The following is a 23,609-nucleotide window of genomic DNA, read 5'->3' as shown; positions in this document are numbered from 1 at the left end:
GCATTGCAACTGATAATGACAATAGCCGTGATAATCGCCAACGTCCGAAGCGGACAGGTACGCTAAGAAGAAGAAGTTACTTGTCTGTTAGCACTGACAACTCTATGTACACACCGCTGCTCGCTGTCGTCTGGTGAAGGCTGTCCGCCATTGTGTTGTTTGTGGTGACAGGCAATGCCCAAAGTGTGGTATTCTCGGGACGCTCTTGACAATGTGGATCTCGGAATATTTAATTCCCCAACGATTTCCGAAATGGAATGTCCCATGCGTCTAGATCCAACTACCATTCGGCGTTCTAACTCTTTTAATTCCCGTCATGCCGTCATAATAACGTCGGAAACCTTTTCGCATGAATCGCCTGAGTACAAATGACAGCTCCGCCAATGCACTGTCTTTTTATATTTCGTGTACGCGATAGTAGCACCATCTGTGTACGTGCATACAGCTATCCCATGACTTTGGCCGTCTCAGTATACAGGGATATGATTATTACTGACAACTTCTGCAGAAGCCAAACTGCAGTTGTAACGGTTGAAGGACATCAGAGGGAAACAGTAATTGAGGAAGGAGTGATTTAAATTTCACAGAGGATAAATGAAAAGTTTGCGTTTTGCCACTGATACTGTAATTCTGCCAGCGGCGGCAAACGACTTGGAGCATCATTTGAACCAAATTGATTGTGTTCTGAAAATGACTGTAAGATGTCTAGTACCTCCCGCCGCGGAAGTCGAACACGCGGCAGAACAAATGGACGTGGTCAGCCCATAGAGGGCTCCGCCTCCGCCTCCGCGGCGGCTATTCCGCGCAGCGAGGGCGCCACCGCTAAGCCACGTGCAGACAGCGGCCGATAGCCGCTCCCTCCGGTTTCGTATATAGGGAGCCGCTCTGCCCTAGTCCATCTCCGACCCCACGTGTCTCCTGCCTCTTCGTGAACCCACGGTTGCCCCTCCTCTGTTCATCCCGCCGCTTCCCCAGCTGCCCCATGCTCTCCCCTCCTTTTCCATCCTCTCTGACCCTTCTCTCGGCAAGTCCCACCTGGCAGTTTTATTCTTCGTCGTGTGTGCTCCAAGTGGGTTTTAAGTGTGTTGTTTCGGAGTGTTTTTAATACTGTGGCCAACTTTTAACCTGTGCATGCGCATTCAGTGTCTTCTCTGTGTTTTAAGAATCGCCAACTGTGTTTTTTAACTTTCTGGTGACTTTTTTAACTGTCCCCCATGAACGTCTACATGTCACTGTATTTTTACCTCCATTTTCTCCCCTTACTCTGTTTTATGTTCCCCTTTTCATCTCCTTATGTATGTATCATTTTATTCTTGTTTTAGTTGTCGTGTCACTCGGCTGAAGAGCGGCGGATTGTGCCGCTGACAGCCCTCCCCCGCCCCTATGGGGCAGGGGAATGAAGTCACAATAAAGAAAAAAAAACCTTAGTCCAGTCAGTCTGGTACTCGCTCTGGATTTCGTTTCTATCTCGGCGGTAGTGCGTTCTGGTCGTTGCTCGTTGTTGACATTTGCCTGGCTCTGGTTCCGAGTGGATTTACGTTTGGTGTTTGGTGTTGCGGTTTCCACAAGCCTCCATTGTTTATCGCTTCCTCGTTGTGTCGCTCATCGTCGGTCGTGGTCGGTTGTTGTCAGTTGTCGTTGGTCTGTCGTCCAACTCGTCCTTGTGTTTACCCGGTGGTGCGTGCTCGACCGCCGGCGGCTTCCCCGCCTGGCGGCTCCGATCCTCAGCCCGAGGCGTTCCCGCAGTTGGTTTTGGTTACTACAAGATGAACACCAACAAAAGTAAGACAAGGGTAATGAACTGTAGTCGAATTAAGTTAGGCAATGTTGTGAGAATTATATTAGGAAATGAGATACTGAAAGTAGTACTGAAACACGTATGATAAGTACTTCAGACAAGAAGGGAAAAGAATCTTTTGAAATGTTGTGCAACAGAAGAGTGCTGAAATTAGGTGGTTGGATCACTACTGTGAAGGTACTAAACTAAACTGAGGAAAAAATACATTAATAGGGCAAACCCTGAGGGATCAAGGAATCGTCAGTTTGGTGCTGGAGTAAAGTGTGTGATAGCAGTTCTTGAGGGAGACCAAACTGTGATTACAGTAAGGGGACCCAGAAAGATGTACGTTGCAGCTGTTATGCAGAGATGAAGAGCCTTGCACAGAGCAGACTAGCTTAGAGAGCGGCATCAAACCAGTCTTCAGACTGAAGACAACAACAAAAGCATCCTTTCTACACCATAGGTTCGGGGTGCCCGTTAGACAGTAGGTCAATCTACAACAGGCCTGGGTAGGGCAGTTGAAAGGTTAGAGGGAAGCAAAGACGTAGCACCTCCGAATCGACCATTCGTACTAAAGCACTGTGGTCACTATTACTATCGCTTTAAAATCAACTTTGGGGTTGACGAGAACTTTACTTTAACTAATTAACAAAAGTATTCCACAGAAGAAGATGGCAGCTAAAATTTACAAAGGGCCATCCACGCACTGTGTTCGTTCGTGAAATGCAGCAAAGTTTAGTAATAATGCGTATCTGCGTCGAGTTGGAGCCAACCAACGACAGGATAGTATGTGGTAACTAATGAATAGCTCTTTACTAGATAAGTATTTACGCCGATTTTTTCGCACTGTCTGTGTTGAATTTGATTTCCCTCTAAGGCGGAATCTATGTTGTGGTGACAGGCTGGTTTGTAGTGTTGCCAAAGTTATAAGTTAGGGGGGGTTGGATTGTTTCGGGGAGGAGACCAGACAGCGAGGTCATAGGTCTCATCACTTCACGGAAGGACGGGGAAGGAAGTCGGCCTTGCCCTTTCAAAGGAACCATCCCGGCATTTACCTGGAGTGATTTAGGGAAATCACGGAAAACCTAAATCAGGATGGCCGGACGCGGGATTGAACCGTCGTCCTCCCGAATGCGAGTCCAGTGTGCTAGCCACTACCTCGCTAGGTATAAGTTGGGCTGGAATGTGACAATATGGATGTGTGCTATCGCAGCCAACAAACGCGGAAGTGAAATCTGGGTTGAGGTGACAGATTGATCTGCAGCACATCTTGGAAGACAACAGTCTGGTCGTGAGGTGACGAAGCAAACAAATTTGAAAATCAAATCTTGTTTGAGGTCACTGACTGACCTGTAGCTTATCGCCAGGTCTGGGTTAGGCTGGAAGATGACAGTTTGGTTGTGAGTTGGCGAAGCCAACAAATGTGGAAGTGAAGATTAAGTTCTGGCAACAGATTGAGCTGTAGCGTAACCCAAGATCTAGGGTATGGTGCAAGGAGTCAAGTGAGTTGACGAAGCCAACCAAGGTAAATGTGAAATCTTTATTGATGTGACTCCTTGATTTGCTGCGTGAAATCAAGTGTATGTGAGCCTAGAAGATGATCGTTTCGTTTTCCATTACGTTAATTGCCTGCTGAGTTCTGCAGTGTATACATCAGTAACAGAAACTAAAAGGTGCGACAAAATGAGTAAGTGAAAACTCAGTGTTAAATCGTTTATTACGGATTTGTATGTGTATTTTTTACTGTACTCTTCCACCTGGTATGTTAGAGTTACTATAACGTTAAATACTGAATACCTCTCCTGCGATCAAAACGAAAACTTCGTTACGTCATTGTCTATGCAAGTGAGTTGTTTCGCCGTCATAACTTCCCATAATTACTTTATGCGGATAAGTTACAGCTTGAGGTTACAGTGCGGACAGTCCCTCGTAAAGTTTTGCCCAAGATAACAATCAACCTACATCATATAGCAACTCAAATATCGAGAGGTTTCCCTTAAATATTAGTACCACATAAAAACTAAACTCCGCCCAAACAGGCCTAAAGGCCCAACGGTACCGACCGGCCGCCGTGCCATCCTCAGCCCACAGGCGTGACTGGATGCAGATATGGACGTGCATGTGGTCAGCACACCGCTCTCCCAGTCATATGTCAGTTTACGAGACCGGAACCGCTACTTCTCAATCAAGTACCTCATCAGGTTGCCTCATAAGGGATGAGCGCATGCCCCTTGCCAACAGCACTTGGTGGGCCGGATGGTCACCCATCCAAGTGCTAGCCCAGGCCGACAGTGCTGAACTTCGATGATCTGACGCGAACCGGTAAGGCCTTAATAGTACCACTTAATTAACAATTAAATGGAAATATTAATACAATTTAAATTTTGATATGCTAATAAAGTTTCGATTCAAGGAAACTTTATGCCCGAAATTCTCATCTTTAACGTTGTTGGAGTGACCAAGGGGGCTATCAACAACATCCCCAGGTTCAGGAGTCACTGTATCCAAAATCACAGCTTGATGGCATTATCTGTTAATTCATTAATTGAAATCCAAAGATGGCGGCTAGTGAGTTGGAGGCAACTTCTTAAAGGCTTTCCTTCTCCCGTGCACAGTGGCTGCCGACTGGGTGCAGATGCAATGGTACCATGGAGGGTGGTTGTGGGAAGGTGGCGCCATTATTTCGGTGTAGGTGAGCCGTCCTGCATGGGACAAACAAAATGGACTGCTAGTAGAAGAGCGAGTAGTCTGTGGCGTTAGTCCCTGTCTACCTCACGATACAGACTGATGTGCATGCTTAGCAAGTTTTGGCAAGCCCAGAGAGTCAAACATTCTGCTGCACATGAAAACATCACTACCCGCATTGCGGCGTTATTAATAATTCATCTCCGTCAATGCAAGATGGCGACTCCTACTCTGCAGAATTCACAGAGCAACCAGGTAGGGGAACGTACATTGGCAGTCCTCCATATAAATTATCACTCTTCCTATGTTCATCCACTTATAGGCACCTCCACATTGGGAATTAGACGTCCTGTGTGTTCACCTTACGTCAGAGGTAGACTGGCCAAACGCGTTTATTGTTGCGGTAACCATCTTTCTACACACATCAAAAAAGGTTTTGCAGCACCATACAGCGAGACCTTCAGAGGTGGTGGTCCAGATTGCTGTACACACCGGTACCTCTAATACCCAGTAGCACGTCCTCTTGCGTTAATGCATACCTGTATTCGTCGTGGCATACTAACCATAAGTTCATCAAGGCACTGTTGGTCCAGATTGTCCCACTCCTCAACAGCGATTCGGTGTAGATCCTTCAGAGTGGTTGGTGGGTCACGTCGTCCATAAACAGTCTTTTTCAATCTATCTCAGGCATGTTCGATAGGGTTCATGTCTGGAGAACATGCTCGCCACTCTAGTCGAGCGATGTTGTTATCCTGAAGCAAGTCATTCACAAGATGTGTACAATGGGGTGCGAATTGTCGTCCATGAAGACAAATGCCTCGCCAATATGCTGCCGATACGGTTGCACTTTCGGTCGGGGGATGGCATTCACGTATCGAACAGCCATTACGGCGGCTTTCTTGACCCCCAGCGGCGTACATCGGCCCCCCCATTATGCCATCCCAAAACAGGAGGGAACCTCCACCTTGCTGCACTTGCTGGACAGTGTGTCTAAAGCGTTCACCCTGACTGGGTTGCCTCCAAACACGTCTCCGACATTTGTCTGGTTGAAAGCATATGCGACACTCATCAGTGAAGAGAATGTGATGCCAATCCTGAGCGTTCCATTCGGCATGTTCTTGGGCCCATCTGTACCGCGCTGCATAGTTTCGTGGTTGCAACGGTGGACCTCGCTATGGACGTCGGGCGTGAAGTTGCGCATCATGCTGCCTATTGCACACAGTTTGAATCATAATAAGACGTCCTGTAGCTTCACGAAAAGCATTATTCAACATGGTGGCATTGCTGTCAGGGTTCCTCCGAGCCATATTCCGTAGGTAGCGGTCATCCACTGCAGTAGTAGCCCTTGGGCGGCCTGAGCGAGGCATGTCATCGACAGTTCCTGTCTCTCTGTATCTCCTCCATGTCCGAAGAACATTGCTTTGGTTCACTCCGAGACGCCTGGACACTTCCTTTGTTGAGAGCCCTTCCTAGCACAAAGTAACAATGCGGACGCGATCGAACGGCGGTATTGACCGTCTAGGCATGGTTGAACTACAGACAACACGAGCCGTGTACCTCCTCGCTGGTGGAATGACTGGAACTGATCGGCTGTCAGACCCCCTCCGTCTAACAGGCGCTGCTCATCCATGGTTGTTTACATCTTTGGGCGCATTTAGTGACATGCTGAACAGTCAAAGGGACTGTGTCTGTGATACAATATCCACAGCCAACGTCTATCTTCAGGAGTTCTGGGAGTTGGGGTGATGCAAAATGTTTTTTATGTGTACAGTAATGCCGACAGACCTTACTTTAAATTCACAATTAAAATTTCTGATAAGAATTTGCACGAATTATGATGATGCAGTAGCCATACCTGTTTTGAACAGAAAGCGGTACAATATTTAGTCTGTGTTTTCATTTCTGGATCGATCTCTTTATTTATTAAGGAACACAACCGTGTTATTTCCCACATCTCTGGGTACTTATTATGTTAGTTTGTTGGACCAGCTATCCACGCCTCCCTTCTTTTCTAGTAAGAGTTTATGCTAGCCACAGTCATATAATGATTGATTTATGTCTCTGCAACTTCAATAAATTAACCAAAAAGAGTGTTTATAATCTCAACGTCACTGCATATGATCTCGAATGTGTATAGCCGAAGACACATTCGTGAAACATTTTCGAATGACGAAAGCTGACTTGGAGTACTTGTACAGGCGTGGTTTGAGCTGCATTAAAAATTTCGACACTGACATAAAAGTTGCAGCTCTGGCTCGAGTGAAACTAGAAGTGACGCTGCGATCTTCGGCGTCTGGCTGTTACATCTTTCCGATATTTGGCCCTGTAGCACTTTCCGAAAAGTAGAATTTCTATGGTTTTGTGTGATATATCGGATGCTATTTACGATGCCCTAAAGACTAATTTAAAAGCTAATATTTTCACTCTCGGACTCCAAACACTACGAAATATTAAATTTTACACCGAATTTCGGATATATGCTTCGAGCAATTGCGCTGAAAGACATTGTAATGTAGTTCATTTTCTTTACTTACAGCTACTCTCAATTTGAAATAATAGTACAACAAGAAGCCTAGAATTTCCTTTCTCAAATCGACTGAGCAAGTGTTTAAAGAGCATTGAAGTTTCCAGTATGGGAGTGTAATTATCTGAATATACTACCAGTATTGCATTAATTTTGAACATTTTTTGAATTAAGTGAGCTGCTACGAAACCAAAAGTGTACTTTTCATTAGTTCAATAGTACTTGCTTATTAACAAACAAATTTTAAATTAAAAGGAAGGTCAGCGTTGGTCGTAATATTGATGTTTTATTGATATCAAAGTTATTGCTATCAATAAAACATCAATATTACGACCAACGCTAACCTTCATTTTAATTTAACATATATGGTCGTTGTGCACACAGCAGCCCATGGAGTCGCCAATCAAACAAATTTTATCCATGAGTCATACAGTAGGAAAATCACCACAGAAATTAACCATTAGTTGCTCATAGCCTCATTGGCAAAACCTTGATACAGTGATGTCGCATTTCCTACCTCTGTAGCATAACAAACTGTTGTCGGAACGACGAGTTTTTGGGAGATCCTTAACCCTGTGTATGATTGAAACTAAATGTATATGGGTATAAATATGGAAAACATCAAATGCGGCATATTGGCTTCAGAATTGGCGGTCCCTTCTGACGCTAACTGGCAGTGGCAGAAGGTAAGTGTAGTCACAAAGTTGGAGCGTATTTAGCTTGTATGGCATGGCGTGTTTCCTTTCATCTCATATATTCGTAAAACTTCTCCTATAATTACTGCATCTGAAGACAGAATGTACAGTACTCGCCATGCTCGTTTCGAAACAGATATGGCTCACTGACATGCGTTTGGCATCTTTTTAATAGCAAATGCCACACTGCAGCACTCGTGTCGAAGCACAGAGGGGTTGTGGTATCCATCCTGCACTTGGAGATTAAAATCTAACCTACTTCCCACATGTACTAGACTAACCTACTTCATATACAGTATACACTGATGGGAAAAAGGACGACGTCGAGTTTGATCCAATGACGGCCTGTGCCACCTAGGGGACTGTGCTGAAAATGGTTTCAGCGTCGTCCGCTAACACAGAGCGTAGTGGCATAGCTACCTGTGTCCACCCTGCAATAGTGAATACACGCAGACAGAAAGCTAATTGCGATGCAAACGTGTGAACCAAGCAGGCAGCCATGCCACAGAGATGCACTACAGCCAACTGAGCCAGTCCGAAAGGGGACAAACTGTGGACTTCCAACTGGCAGGAGTGTCCTTTCAGGCCGGCCGGTGTGGCCGAGCGGTTCTAGGTGCTTCAGTCCGGAACCGCGCTGCTGCTACGGTCGCAGGTTCGAATCCTGCCTCGGGCATGGGTGTGTGTGATGTCCTTAGGTTAGTTAGATTTTAAGTAGTTCTAAGTTCTAGGGGACTGATGACCTCAGAAGTTAAGTCCCATAGTGCTCAGAGTCATTTGAACCATTTTGTCCACACAAGTTGGACGTACTGCGTCAGTTGTGCAAGGATGCTGGTATCAGTGGTCACGTGACCATCGACACACACGTAGACGAAGCCATGGACATTGGCGCAGCGCAGACGTGCGCCAGGATCGTCGTATCGTTAGGGCAGCAGCCTGGGGTTGTACAGCTACCACACCACAGATAAGAGAACCGGTTATTAGCAGTGGGACAGGACGCACACCTCTAGCCTGTCTTCCACTCACGCCACATCATCGACGTGCACGGCTTGACTGGTGGCATCAGGGGATCACCTGTAAGATGGAATGGCAGGCGGTGGTCTTCAGCAGTGGAAGCAGAGATTCTGCCTGCACGCAAGTGACGGTCATTTGTGTGCACTATGTAGATGTGGTGAGCGCTGTCTAGTAGGGTGCTTTCGTCCAAGACACTCTGGCCCCACCCCAGCCCTTTTGGTCTGGTGTGAGATAAACTACAACTCTCGTTTCACCAGCACCCGGTACACGCAGAATGTTGTTAGACCTGTACTTTCATTGTTATTGCTACAGGGAGGTCATGTGTTGGTCGAACAGGATAATGCTCGCCCACATACTACCTATGAACCTCAACGTGCTCTGCAGGATGTGCAGCGCCTTCCCTGGCCAGCACAATCTCCAGACTTTTCTCCAATTGAGCACGTTTGGGATATGGTGCGACAATAAGTGACTCGTGCAGTCCTTCATCTGACAGCTCTTACATGAACACATCGAGCAGTGGGTATAACGTATCCCAGAACAGTATTCACCATCTGTACAGTCGACTGCATGCCAGAGTCAGTGCCTACATTGCTGCAGGCCGTACTAGTATGGGTATTTCAGCATAGGTCGATACCTCGCACCTCAGAACTGCTTGTTTTAGTGACCTGTAAGTGTAATCATTTCATGTACTCCACATACACTGTTACAACAATAAATCTTGAGTGGATTGGGAATCTCTAAAAGGGTATACTAACTTCTCTTAAGGCAGTTTAGAATAGATTCTAATATTACCTAACCCAATTAAGCTAACCTCCTTGACCCTGCCAGAAACTGACAAAGGAGATAGGACGCACTGTAACCAAGCTGTCGGCCGACATTATCAGCCGACGGCGTCTGACAATCTTTGTCAGTGCTACTGTAAACGCAGTGTAAGGTCATAGCTTCCATAGGTGCCATCCAAACAACCACATACATTAATTCAATTGTATTTCGACTGTCACTGGATAACATCGACATCTACATCTACATCCATACTCCGCAAACCACCTGACGGTGTGTGGTGGAGGGTACTTTGAGTACCTCTATCGGTTCTCCCTTCTATTCCAGTCTCATATTGTTCGTGGAAAGAAAGGTTGTCGGTATGCCTCTGTGTGGGCTCTAATCTCTCTGATTTTATCCTCATGGTCTCTTTGCAAGATGTACATAGGAGGGAGCAATATACTGCTTGACTCCTCAGTGAAGGTATGTTCTCGAAACTTTGACAAAAGCCCATACTCAGCTACTGAGCGTCTCTCTTACAGAGACTTCCGCTGGAGTTTATCTGTCATCTCCGTATCGCTTTCTCGATTACTAAATGATCCTGTAACGAAGCGCGCTGCTCTCCATTGTATCTTCTCTATCTCTTCTATCAACCCTATCTGGTACGGATCCCACACTGCTGAGCAGTATTCAAGCTGTGGGCGAACAAGCTTACTGTAACCTACTTCCTTTGTTTTTGGACTGCATTTCCTTAGGATTCTTACAATGAATCTCAGTGTGGCATCTCCTTTACCGACGATCAACTTTATATGATCATTCCATTTTAAATCACTCCTAATGCCTACTCCCAGATAATTTATGGAATTAACTGCTTCCAGTTGCTGACCTGCTATATTGTAGCTAAATGATAAAGGATCTTTCTTTCTATGTATTCACAGCACATTACACTTGTCTACATTGAGATTCAATTGCCATTTCCTGCACCATGCGTCAATTTGTTGCAGATCCTCCTGCATTTCAGTACAATTTTCCATTGTTACAACCTCTCGATATACCACAACATCATCCTCAAAAAGTCTCATGAACTTCCGATGATATCCACAAGGTCATTTATGTATATTGTGAATAGCAGCGGTCCTACGACACTCCCCTGCGGCGCACCCGAAATCACTCTCACTTCGGAAGACTTCTCTCCATTGAGAATGACATGCTGTGATCTGTTATCTAGGAACTCTTCAGTCCAATCACACAATTGGTCTGATAGTCCACATGCTCTTACTTTGCTCATTAAACGACATGTGTGGACGAAACAAAATGAAAATGCCTGTGGCAGAGCAGTGAGTTTGCCTGGCCTCCTGGCACCTGCTCGTAGGCTACGGTAGGGAGCGGCGGGCTACGGTAGGGAGCGGCGGGCTACGGTAGGCTGCTGCGAGCTGCGGTAGGCTGCGGCGATCCACGGTAGGCGGGGTTGCCTACCTGCCCAGCTCGACGACCACCACGAGCGCGTGCGGCAGGCGGCGCTTGGCGGCGGCGGCGAGGTGCGCCAGCAGCGTGCTCTTGCCGATGCCGGGCGGCCCCTCCAGCACGACGGCGCGCTCCCCCGGCGCCGCCTCCAGCGCGTCCCGTGCCCACTCAGCGCTCCAGCCGCCGCCCGCCAGGTGTCCGCGCAGCGCCCACGTGTCGCCCACGCTGCGCTCCCACCGCCACGTGCCGCCGTCCTGCCAGGACAGCCAGTGCAGCGACCGGCCCGCCGTGCCCCACTTCTCGCACAGCTGATCGAACTGCGCGTCCGGCCATTCCCTCCCCTGTGGGACACAAAATGACGGCGGCGCTTACTGGTTTGGTGATGTGTGGTTTCTGATTGTACAGTCGCGGACAAAACGAGCGAGACCCCTCGCCTTTTCGTTATGCTGATCTGCACAGCCTTAAAGTCTGCTACACAGTATAACAGGCAAGGCGACGAAGTGCTCCCAACATTCTATGCACACGTGTGAAATTGGAAAGCTATCCGAATTTTGTCAGACTGTTTTCAATCATGTGTAAGACTATATTAATGCTGCTTAGTGTGTTAATCACAACACGTAAATACAATATATAAATGAAAGAGGAAACGCTAATTAGTATGAAATGTACTAATAAAAATGAATTTCAGATTATCGAGATAACGGAACTGTTTTAGTAAGACAAAGTACCGCAGTTCGTTACGAATTAGCAAAGTACTGTGCACATTCGGCCACGAAGCGGTCTGTGTCAACATTCAGACCAGTCATACAGGATTACCGTTGCTGACCTACCATAAAAGTGTGCCAATTTAGCAATGCGTCGAGATTCATAATGAAATTCTGTTAAAAATCATTCAGTGTCACACGTAAGTCAGTTCAATTATTGACAGAAGCGGAAAAAGTAGGCAGTAACAATTCTACAAGAGTTTCATATTTACATCCTCAGGGCGCCGGTACGGAATAAAGGTAGCAATTAAACGTATTAGGGGAGTGAGAATTTCTTAAAATTGTTTTACTGATAATCTATCTGCCTACATCGAGACTAGAACCGAAAACAAACCAGACCTCCCCTGCAGTAGCAACCATCTTTCACTACGCTAGCAGACAACCCAGGCAGAGAGCCCCCTATTATTATCTCAGACATGAATAATCCGGCAATTTCGCAATGAAAATGGCAAAATGATCTGCAGTGTCTGTTGCATAGAGCTTTCTGAACTCAAAAACAAGAATTTTCTACCTTTATGTCACCGCTTATATGACAATCATTCGGGATGTCTATCGAAATAACAGAAACTGTTATTAGCGAGTAAATTTAGTAGAATAATTCTGCACCACCTCAGGAAATAGCTGCCAAACGTATTCTACAATGTTTCGAATTCTCCACTAGACTCGCCACAGCCAGAAAACGTTCATTAGCCGAAGTGTTTCTTAAGCTAGCTAGCAATGGGAATGCTCGTACTTCTAAAGCGCCGTAGCATCAATACTGGGATCTGAATTACCATGTGTAGAGGCAAATGGGTTTTATTTGCATTTCTGTAAACGTGATTTGGATCGAAAGCGTAGCTACTCGTCTGAACGTTGACACAGACCGTTTCGTTGTCGAATGCGCATAATATTTTGCTAATTCGTAATGATCTAGGGTACTTTGTCTTACTAAAACAGTTATGTTAGCTCGATAAGCTGAAATTCATTTTTATTACCACAGTTCATTCTAATTAACGTTTATTCTTTCATTTATATGTTATACTTGCGTGTTGTGTTTAGCACACTAATCAGCATTAATATAGTCTTACACATGATTGCAAACAGTCTGACAAACTTCGGATAGTCTGTCAATTTCACGCCTGCGCATACTATACTGGTAGCACTTCGTCGCCTTGCCTGTTATGCTGTGAAGCAGACTTTAAAGCTGTGCGGAACAGCATAACGAAAAGGCGAGGGTCTCGCTCGTTTTGTCCACGACTGTACATCGATAAGCTGCCCCCGATTCTTTACAGAAACGAACTCCCATTCTTAAGACAGCTTGAAGAGTCGAATCAGTTAATGTGTTAAACACACGACCTTAAGCGAGTAAAACTTTTATGGTTGAAGTTCGTTTATGTTTACAGTTCGTTGGAAGTCCCTAAGTGCTCTTTTTATCAAACTATGGATGAGTGTAGTGTGGGTAATTAGCGCTCCATTTTAAGAAAAGATTCCTTTCCCATGTCAGAATGTTTGTGACATCGCATCTCCCAGACAGTGTATCGCAAACTAACATTATTTTGTTGATACCTTCAGTGTTGCCTGTGGATACTGAATGCAGAATGTGTTGAGAAGAGAGTCAACAGTAAAGAGCAATAAACTGAGACGTTCCTGATGCTGAAGTTTTACTGTATGAACAGCGTAAATGTAGTAAGCGACAAGTCCTTTTCGCCCCGAATTTTTTTGGCGGAGTCAGCAAGAAAACATTTTGCAAAGTTTTGAAATTATGTGTAAAGATGATTGTATATCGCTAAGCGGTCTGATTGTCAAATTCTGGATGAATGTAGTCTGGTTAATTTGTGCCCCATGAGTCGCACTACCTCTAGACATAAAGCTTGTTACAGCTCTCCCTACCGATGTCGTTTTATGCAACCCACAGTCTTATGTCTGCCCTTAAAAATCTACACAAGAGAGTTTAATATTCTCTCACTCACTACATGCAAACTGTTACTTCTATGAAAAAATGAACAGGAACTTTTTTCTTGGAAAATTAGTGTACTTAAATCTCGCACAGGAATAAGTTTTCGATAGAGGCCTAGTTTTCGAGTTATCCAAGGAAAATGTACAAAAGTGACCTTCAAACACAACACTATTTCCACACTCAGTACCTACTGGCCAGCATTTCTAGTGTTTTGTGCATGGCACCCCTGCCTACTACTGTACAAATATTTGCAACCGCACGAATTATTTTTCACGTATAATCTTTCTTTATCTTCACTGGGTGTGGAAACAGCAGGTGCTGTGGGCTCTTCATACACTTATTAAGAGCTATCATACCCACCTGTCTTACATTTCCAAAATCTGCATTTACATACCAGCATTAATGTCATTTTGTAACCCTATTACACTGTCAGGCCAATGGCCTTCCCACAGTGCTAACACTGGTTCCCATCAGATCACAGAAGTTAAGCGCTGTCGGGCTTAGTCAGCACTTGGATGGGTGACCATCCAGTCTGCCGAACGCTGTTGGCAAGTGGGACGCCCTGAGCCAATGTGAGGCAAATTGAAGAGCTACTTGACTGAGTGAGAAGCAGCGGCTCTGGTCACGAAAACTGGAAATGTCTGGGAGAGCAGCGTGCTGACCACATGCCCCTTCACATCGGCATCCTGTGACACCTATCTGCTGAGGATGACACGGCGGTGGGACGGTACCACTGGACCTTCTGAGGCCTGTTCAGACAAAGCTTGGCTTCACTTTTATTACACTGTCTGGGAAAGTACGTATCAGATGCTATGTACAGTTTTGAACATAACCGACAGTAAGGTGGATGCATATCAGAATTCTTTTCATTTGACGCTGGAGACAGATAGAAAGGTCTGTGCTGAGGGATGGCCAGCCGCTCAAAATATCAACAAACGGTCAAAAAGTGTGGGGCACATCCGATCACTGCGAATTGCAGACAGAGGCCTGTCCCGTGGCTGGCGGCTTTCTATTTTGATATCGAGTCTCATGGGCCAGGGTGACAAACGCCCACTATTTTCACAGGAGGCAGTTTCCCTGCCAAAGCTTCATGTTTTAGGCAAGAACGCACCAGCTCGGCATCACAGCTGTGCTATTGTTTGGGACGTTTCGGAGAAATGGTCTCCAAGCTCCACGGGATAGCCAACAGAGCGCCACCACACATAGAATAGCACTCCAATTATCATTTTCTGTTCGCGCCTGTCGCTGGAAAACTTCTCGGGCAATGCCCTGGTGGAGGAGACTGTCACTGACTGCTCGTCTGTTACGTCAGCACACGTTTGCAATCACTGTCAGGAATTGAGAGGAAGCAATGGTACCGGAACCTAAGTTGATGGAGTATGATAGTGGGAGCCTTGACAAAATTGTTGTAAGTCCAAGAGCCACGACTGTCCGATATCTGGCTCTGTGGAGCGGAAGAGAATTTGAATTGTTGTTAGTTCTTCACCGTCGCAGGGGTCGCGCAGTTTGCCGCCCTTCACGAATAATAATTTCATTCTGAGTTTCACTTGTCCGGCCACCAGGACAAACAATTAGGATCATTTCTCGCTCTTCGATCGGTTTCCAGCCATGCAGTGCAGCCGACCACGAGTGGCAGCCGTCATCAGCACGCCATACCGTCTGTCGGTAATACACGCAGCTCCTGCCTGCAGGGTTTCAGTTGATTTTTCAGCCACCCAAAATTCCAACTGAAGTTTCTCAACGGTTGCGTCCGTAAAACACTTTGCCTCCTTAGGTACCGCATCTGATTACACACATGTTTATCGATATTATACATCTCACCTGTTCTCTTTGCTCCCCCATTTCGTAGCAGAGAAGCACGCTAGATCTCATTCAGTGCCGTCTGTATTAGGTTCTTGACAACACCACTATCAGGTGAGGGCTATTTGCAAGTTTGGTTTATGTTCGTATACATGATTGCTCCTTGTATAAATTCATAATAAATTTTGTGTTTCCTTTAAAGAAAATAAATGTTATTGTAATTTTTTAGAACAGTGTTTAACTTTTAACTTTTAAACAGTCACCCTCACCCGAATTCTTTCTCATCATCATTTTCGGAGGGGAATTTTGATCAAATACCATAATGGATAAATTATATGAGAGGCTAGTCACCCCAAGTAGGACTTATACCAGGGCCATATAATATTGCATTACACTCTTCAATACAAACCCACTTGGGTGCGATTTGCATAGTATCACGATTCTACCCCCTGTATATCAGTTAAGGGTCGGACGATAGGAAGCACGTGGCTAGTTTCCAACTGGCCTTATTATGCCACCAGCTCAGTAGAGCAGCTACAAATTGTAAAATAGATTTTTGTGTAAATTTTACCTAACAATTTTGTGAATTTCAGGAGCATAACATATAAAATTACATCATTGTATTCGTGAGCCTTTCTCACACAAGAAATACTGTCATTCTAAGGGTTAAGTTTGGATTAACTGTCAGCATAATTAGTTTTAGCGTAACGTTTACAAAAATCGGACACGTTAAAATTAATAATGTCAGTGAGGAAGCCGAACATGCTGGTGGCGTAGTAGCCCATTCAATAGGAACAAGATGGTTCAATATCTGGAATAGTTCGTGTAGTCAGACATTCTTGTACAGTGATAGAACGGAGTGAAGTTCTGACTGGTGAGAGATGATTGTGGGGTTGGAGGAGCGTTTGGTGGTTACTTTTGTGCGCTTTTCTTGAATAACTCGGAAACTGTGGTCTATAGCGATAATGTACCCCAGTACAAATTTTATGTACATTAAATTTACAACAAAAAAGTCCTGTTAATTGTTTTTGTAGGGCTTATAGCTTGCGCATATGGTTTATAAACGACAGACATGATATTTCGGGTTGCATAAAACGCCGTCAGCAGGGGCAGCGGGACCATGCTGTGTACATAGTGAGACCTGTGTTTCTCCAGGAGTATACGATGTTCGGATAACTTATTGGAATGCAGCTCCGAGACATCGTCGAAAGACACCAATATTTCCACAGGTGAAGGGCAAAGCTGTGGCTAGCACACTGGACTCGCATTCTGGAGGACGACGGTTCAATCCCGCGTCCGGCCATCCTGATTTAGGTATTCCGCGATTTCCCTAAATCGCTCCAGGCAAATGCCGGGATGGTTCCTTTGAAAGGACACGGCCGGCTTCCTTCCCCTTCCTTCCCTAATCCGATGAGACCGATGACCTCGCTGTCTGATCTACTCCCCCAAACAATCCAATCCAAAGGCAAAGCTGCAGCGAGTGAGCGCTGTACAAGGGAATTTAAAACCTCCGTCTGGAGAGCAATTTCGGAAAGACAACAAACGCACACACTGTGAACACTAGTGCCACCACACAATCAAAGGTGTCCAACACCAAAGGTTGTCGATAGTGTGTATTAATAATCAACAGCTGAGGTAGCAGTAACTCTGTCCCTCTGTTTTTTGACCATGGAGAGAGCAGGATTGCGCGCAGAGCTAAAAAAACCCTCCATCTCTATTTATAAGCTCACTTAGTGATTCAGTTTCGACTAGCCCAGTAGCTGGAAGTGAATCTCAGAATCTCCGTGTTGTTATATTCCACGGGACGACAAGTTCTTCAGCGCTTTGCCGGAGTTCATCAACCACGGTGTTTGGCATGTAGTGGTATGGGAATATCTTGGAAACCCACAAGAAGTTGTTTCCAGTGGATGACAGGTCTTGAGAATGTGTTGGCGAGGACAACACTCTAACATGTTCTGTATCTAGGTACATCAGAACAGTATTGGCAAGATGCAGTCTTGCAATATCTTGTTGAAAGGTAATGCGACTAACACTCAAAGACAGGGCAGAGCCACCAGACTTAATGCATCAGAAATGTAATGGATGCTGTGCGAAGTACCGCCTACACGAGCCAGAGGTGATTGTATTGTGTACCCAACAGCACACAGTACCACCGCACTTGGTGCTGGGCCCATACAACAGTGAAGAAAGCAAGGGAATTTAAAACCTCCGTCTGGAGAGCAATTTCGGAAAGACAACAAACGCACACACTGTAAACACTAGTGCCACCACACAATCAAAGGTGTCCGACACCAAAGTGTGTATTAATAAACAGCTGAGGTAACAGTAACTCTGTCCCTCTATTTTTTAACAAGGGAGAGAGCAGGACTGCACACAGAATTAAAGAAAAAACCTTCATCTCTATTTATAAGCTCACGCAGTGATTCAGTTTCAACTAGCCCAGCAGCTGGAAGTGCATGTCAGAATCTCTGTGTTGTTATATTCCATGGGACGACAAGTGCTTCAACTCATTGCCAGAGGTCATCAACCACGGTGTTTGGCATGTGGTGACATGGGAGTATCTTGGAAACCCACAAGACAATGTTTCCAGTGGATGACAGGTCTTGAGAATGTGTTGGCGAGGACAACACTCAAACATGTTCTGTATCTAGATACGTCAAAACAGTATTGGCAAGATGCAGTCTTGCATTATCTTCTTGAAAGGTAATGTGACCAACACTCAAAGACAGGGCAGAGCCGCCAGACTTAAAACATCAAAAATGTAATGGATGCTGTGCAAAGTACCGGGTATACGTGCCAGAGGTGATCGTATTGTGTACCCAACACCACACAGTACCACCACACTTGGTGCTGGGCCCATACGACAGTGGAGAAAGCAATATGGAAACGTTACTTCTCTTCAGAGCCTCCACACACGTCCTCATCCATTGCTATACTGTACGCAAAACGGGATTCGTACGAAAAGACTAGGAGATGCCACTCGTGTGCCCGGCACTGTTGTTAAGAACACCACTGCCGCTGCACTTCCAGCTACTCCCGTAATGAGGGATGCGGCAGCAATAGTTGCCACCACCACAGTTCTCGCTGCTCCAGATGTTCTCTCACAGTGTCCATGTACATACCCACCTTGATGCCGACAGGCAGGTATGTCGCGTGGCTGTGCGATCCTCTTGGCAGAGGGAACAATTTTTTCGTCCTCCCGGGCGCTAGTCGCATGGGATCGTCCTGTATGGCGCTGAGTACAAACTCCTGAAGCCATTGATTCTGTGTCGACACGACAGTTGCGGGATCCCGACCGACGCGAGATGCAATACTGTAAAAACTTATATTGCAGTCTTGGCAGGGTACAATCCAGACACTGTCGAATTCCGACATGTGCCGATATCTGTAGACGTTTGTTCTTCTTGCTCAAGGCATAATGCGCTAGTCTCACAACGAAGATCCAAATGCTATTTAACAATGACACACCCACGGCGTAAGCTTGCCTTATATACGGAATGTAAACGGCGTTAGTCCCCGGTGCTTCATGCAGTTACACTGAAATCGTACCTTAAACCAGGGTGTGTTTGTGCAGCCCTGTTGACTTTGTGCCACCTGCACAAGGAATGCGTCCTGGCGGTTTGGAATGTCTCGACCAGGAGACCTCAAGTGCCTGAAATTTTAATGGATAGTGCTGCCATTCACAGGTGTTTCCTTGTTTAAGTCCTACTTGCGACTGTCCCACGAAACTATCTGCAGCAATCTGAGTGTTTCCCCTGTTTGTCATAAACTTTCCGTTGTGTGTCATGGAAGGAATAGTATTAGGAAACCCTGGTTAGTATAAAGTTTTGCTGCATTATTCATTAGTCTGCTGCTACCACATGGATGTTGTCTCACTGATGCTTAAAAGCTGAAGAATGCGGGGATGACTTGGTGCCACGACTTCGTTAAGGGTCTGTGTGGCTTTTCAATATGCTGTGCCAGTATTCGAAATACTAATTTTCTGCAGGCGATACTGTTGTAGAAGATGTCAAGGACGTATTGTCATCCTTTCACCAACTAGACTGACGATTTGTGGGAGAATGTGCTTGAAGAAATTCGTGAGAGGAAATCTCAATTCGTGCAGCAGCTAAGAAATGTGGTATTCACTAGAATACCCTCATGAAGAAACTGCATGGGACCCATCGTGCACCAGTGAGCGCACAAACTATATTTAGCAAAGAAGAGGAGGATGTGTTTGCTGCACATTCTGTGAAAATATGTGATTATGGTTCCCCATTTTCATTACTGGATTTGCTGGCCTCTGTAAAATCGTGCTTGATTGACGTGGGCACAGAGTATCATCCTTTTTTGTATTCCTGACTTTAAAAAATGTGGGACCAGTAAGTTTGTAAAGTCCTGAAATTTTTTTAATAATTCATTAAATACTCATTAAATATATAATTATTTGGAGCTTTTACTTTTTATCATCACAAAGTTTCATTGTATGTGGTAGGCATTAGGTCAGTCACTGTTTAGAAATGAAGAATCCAACCACAAGACAATGGCACAAAGTCACTCCAGTCCCCTTATGGGATGACTTTGTGCCAAGGTTCTAACAATATTTGTGATGGAAGGGTGTGCTCTGAGAAATAAGTAATAAGCTTATTGGGTGAGGCATGTGTTCAACTTATATACACACTGAGAATTTACCATCAACTTTTCTCTAGAAAAAAAGTATTGGTGACGTCAAGTACCGAGAGTGGCGCAAGAAGTATCGACCAGTTCAGAGATACTGCGCAGCAAAGTGGTACCACGAGGTGCCAATGGGAGGCTACGATGAAGCTGTGTGCCCTGTAGTTCTGAGGTCCACCGCCGCGCCTCTGCCCTGACATAGCACCGCCAGAGGCCAGCAGAGCAATTCTGCCCGTGGTCGGATCCTGCAGACTTCCACGAAGCTGCTGTCGCAGTGACGTCGTCGCGCTGCCTACTCTTCATGACACAGCCCAGGAAGAGACTTCCATCTCCAGTGAACTGTGCCCACGTGCAAACGCTGCCAGAACTGTGTCACCAAGTGTCTACCAACTTTTGTTTCCTAGTGACTGTAGTGAAGCCACAGTGTGGTCATTCTGAACTCTAGGCAATTTGCCACTCGGTAATCGTGGCTCATATACTGTGTTCTGAACTGCAAGTCCACGCCTGCAGTTTCATAGCTACTGCCGAGCCTGGCGAGCAAAGATATGTTTTTTTGTAATAAATAAAGTATTACTTAATCAGAGTGGCCTAATTAAGTGGAGTGTTATTACCCACCTCAGTGTCCAAGAATTCGGAGACAACAGAAGTATTTTGAAGAAAATCTTCAAAAGTGGTATAAAGTCACCACAGTTTGTGGTAATCATTTACATACCTAACCGTATACTACAGCTCGAGCAGGATACGGTGGGGGATGCACACTGGCCAGTTCTCGTCCAAAGCGCTGGATGAGTTCATTCGTTTGTTTTTCACCTTTTGTGTGTGAAATCTTATGGGACTTAACTGCTAAGGTCATCAGTCCCTAAGCTTACACACTACTTGACCTAAACTATCCTAAGGACATACACACACACCGGTGCCCGAGAGAGGACTCGAACCTCCGCGCGGGATCAGCCGCACAGTCCATGACTGCAGCGCCCCATACCACTCGGCTAATCCCGCGCGGCTTTCACCTTTTGACTGGCCAACGATGACAGAATCGAAGCGCGCACCCTGAAATCTTTCGCAAACGATTTTGCAGGAACTATTCGGTAGAGAATTTTCATTTTTGCCTTACTTATAGCTTTATATCTCAGAGTCATGATGCTGTGCCCATTACTTTGTTAATGGTCACAGTTGTTGTGATATTCATGTGAAAGTAAGACACTGCTCGAGAGTCGGAAAATTGTGCATTGAGAAACAGAAGTCGCTACGATTTTGCGTTTGGTGCATATAACATAATATGTTGTCGCGTTTGAAATTTAGGTGACATACGGATTTTTTATTTAGACATGGGTAGAGGTAGCAATCTGTCACCAATCTTGAGAAAACTGGTCGCTGTAGCACACTCATTCTCGATCGCGCCTCGCCAGCGACAAAGTCAGAGTGAAATATCCACATTCCTCATATTTCATAAATGGTGTCAGATATCTAAATGAGATTTTGGCAAATGATAGCACGCAAGGAGGAGAGTACTTTACCATATCGTTATTTTTTAAAACTTCATTATTTACTGCGTTATTCCAATAACTACAGACTTTTGCGGTAAAAGAATGTAATTTTTAAGGGCCATCAATAGCTGGTGAAACGAGGATGTTTTGGGTTTTGGAACAACATATGTGAAGATATTGCACGTTTTTGTACCGAGCCGAGTATGTGCTTTTTCATAAGCTACTGACTTTCGTTTTCCTCAGTTCCTCACCCAATAAACTTAATAAACCGCTGTTTCAGAATTCTCTAGCAATTGTGTCCGCACGAGATGTTGGTGAGGTGAGAAAATGTGGAAACTCCGCTGTGTTTTGGCAAAAGAAGCAAATTTTGATTTGGCAACCAGAGAAATGTATAGGTTTCACTCAAAATTCGCCACTCATGACGCTTTTCTGAAAGTTACAAATTGCTAACAAGCCAGGCGAAAATCAGTCGCTGCCTTTTCTGCGGAATTGTTTTAGATACTAACGAAAGCATAGCTGACGGTAGATCTTTCTGAATGGTCACCGTGCAAGTGTGGGCGTGGTGGGACCCCACTTAGTATTTACAGGAAATGTGAGCGTAGGCTTCAGTTTAGAACGGCACTTCCCCTCCAGCTCTCGGCATTTCTTCTACAGCACTCTGGGCGACCCCCCACCACCGCCACTCTCCCCACGGTTCCCTGGGGACTACCCATCTAGCGGCCACGGCATTTTGCACGCACTGTACACTTCCTACCTATTTATAGTTTGTTGCATGCTAAGTGCGAGATGTAGCACTTATAATGTACAGCACAGGCAAACAGAAAGACAATTGCACACTACCCGTGCAACAGGTAAATTATGATACAACCACATGTAGACCCTATATCACACCACTGCGTTTTGTCTACGGGGGTAGCGCACACAGTCACTACGAAAAAGAAAACAGTAATGTAGCTGAACAGAAAGACACATCCTGCACCGGTGCAACACCAGACACAAACACCCCAGAAACGGACATGCAACAGTCACATTTTACGAACAAGTCCTCGGTAGAGATCAAAAACAAGTCACTATCAGGGGAAATGCTCAGCGAAAACACATCGAACTCCATACTACCAGAAACCATAAAGCAGGAAAGACGTGCTACACTACAACATTACTCGAAATCGGAGCAACAAACAAACAGTCAAGAACACCAACCAGATACAACCAAAGACCCCAACTTGAACACCGTTAATTACGTAAACTACAAAAGCTTAAAAGTTAACCTACGGCTTAGCAGACTAGAAAAGAAGGATATATTTCAAATAGCTCTTCGCTATGTAACACGAACTAAGCATGAAAACGGGGATAAAATCTGCTTTACAACTACAGAACAAACTGACAGGGTGATCCTTAGAGTTGAAAATCTGCCAACGAACCCCAAAGAGCTGTGTAAGCTTCTAGGGGAGGCATGTGTGCGAAGGGGAGAGGGCTAAACCTAGAGAAAGTATACAAGGACTTCCTGAGAGCACTTGGACGTGTGTTTCTGGATTTTAAAGAAACCACACCCAACTGTTTTTCCTTCAATAGATATCCCTTCTGAAGGTAATACAACTAAATTGCCAGGGCAGTACCCTAGTAAACATGGAACTAGGTAGGCTCTTAGAAGAAGCAAAAGCAGACATCGCCTGCATTCAGGAATCTTTTCTCCGAGGCAGGAAAATTTCGGGCTCCCCTCACATTACATCACAATATCCGGAACACCAAACGTGAAAGCCGCGATAATAGCAGTTAATAAAAACCTCATAGTAACACAGATCACCCAGTTTTGCTCTGAACACATTGCCGCAGCAGAAATAACAAACAGACAGGATGTTTGGCTCATGTTTTCTATTTACGCTCAGTACTCGTATGATATAGAACCTTTCATAGACAAAATACAAGACATTGCACGACACACAGAAAGAAAAAGGCTGCTCATTCTAACTGATATCAACGCAAAGTCCCCCTTGTGGAACTCAGATAGAACTGACGACAAAGGGCAACTAGTGCTTGACGTGGTAATTGAA

At 45.3% G+C, this 23,609-nt stretch overlaps 1 protein-coding gene across 1 annotated transcript in view; it reads right to left on the bottom strand.

The window, feature by feature from the left end:
- Positions 1 to 23,609, bottom strand: part of LOC126481724 (uncharacterized) — a 414,263-nt gene that overhangs the window by 168,249 nt on the left and 222,405 nt on the right. Inside the window, exon 10 of the mRNA XM_050105677.1 lies at positions 10,931 to 11,259. Coding sequence (XP_049961634.1) covers positions 10,931 to 11,259 — 329 coding nt within the window. The remainder of the gene's footprint in view (positions 1 to 10,930; positions 11,260 to 23,609) is intronic.

Source organism: Schistocerca serialis, chromosome 5 (genome assembly GCF_023864345.2).
Source record: "Schistocerca serialis cubense isolate TAMUIC-IGC-003099 chromosome 5, iqSchSeri2.2, whole genome shotgun sequence".
NCBI classification, from domain to species: Eukaryota; Metazoa; Arthropoda; class Insecta; order Orthoptera; family Acrididae; genus Schistocerca; species Schistocerca serialis.
This window is presented reverse-complemented; position numbering and strand designations above follow the sequence as displayed.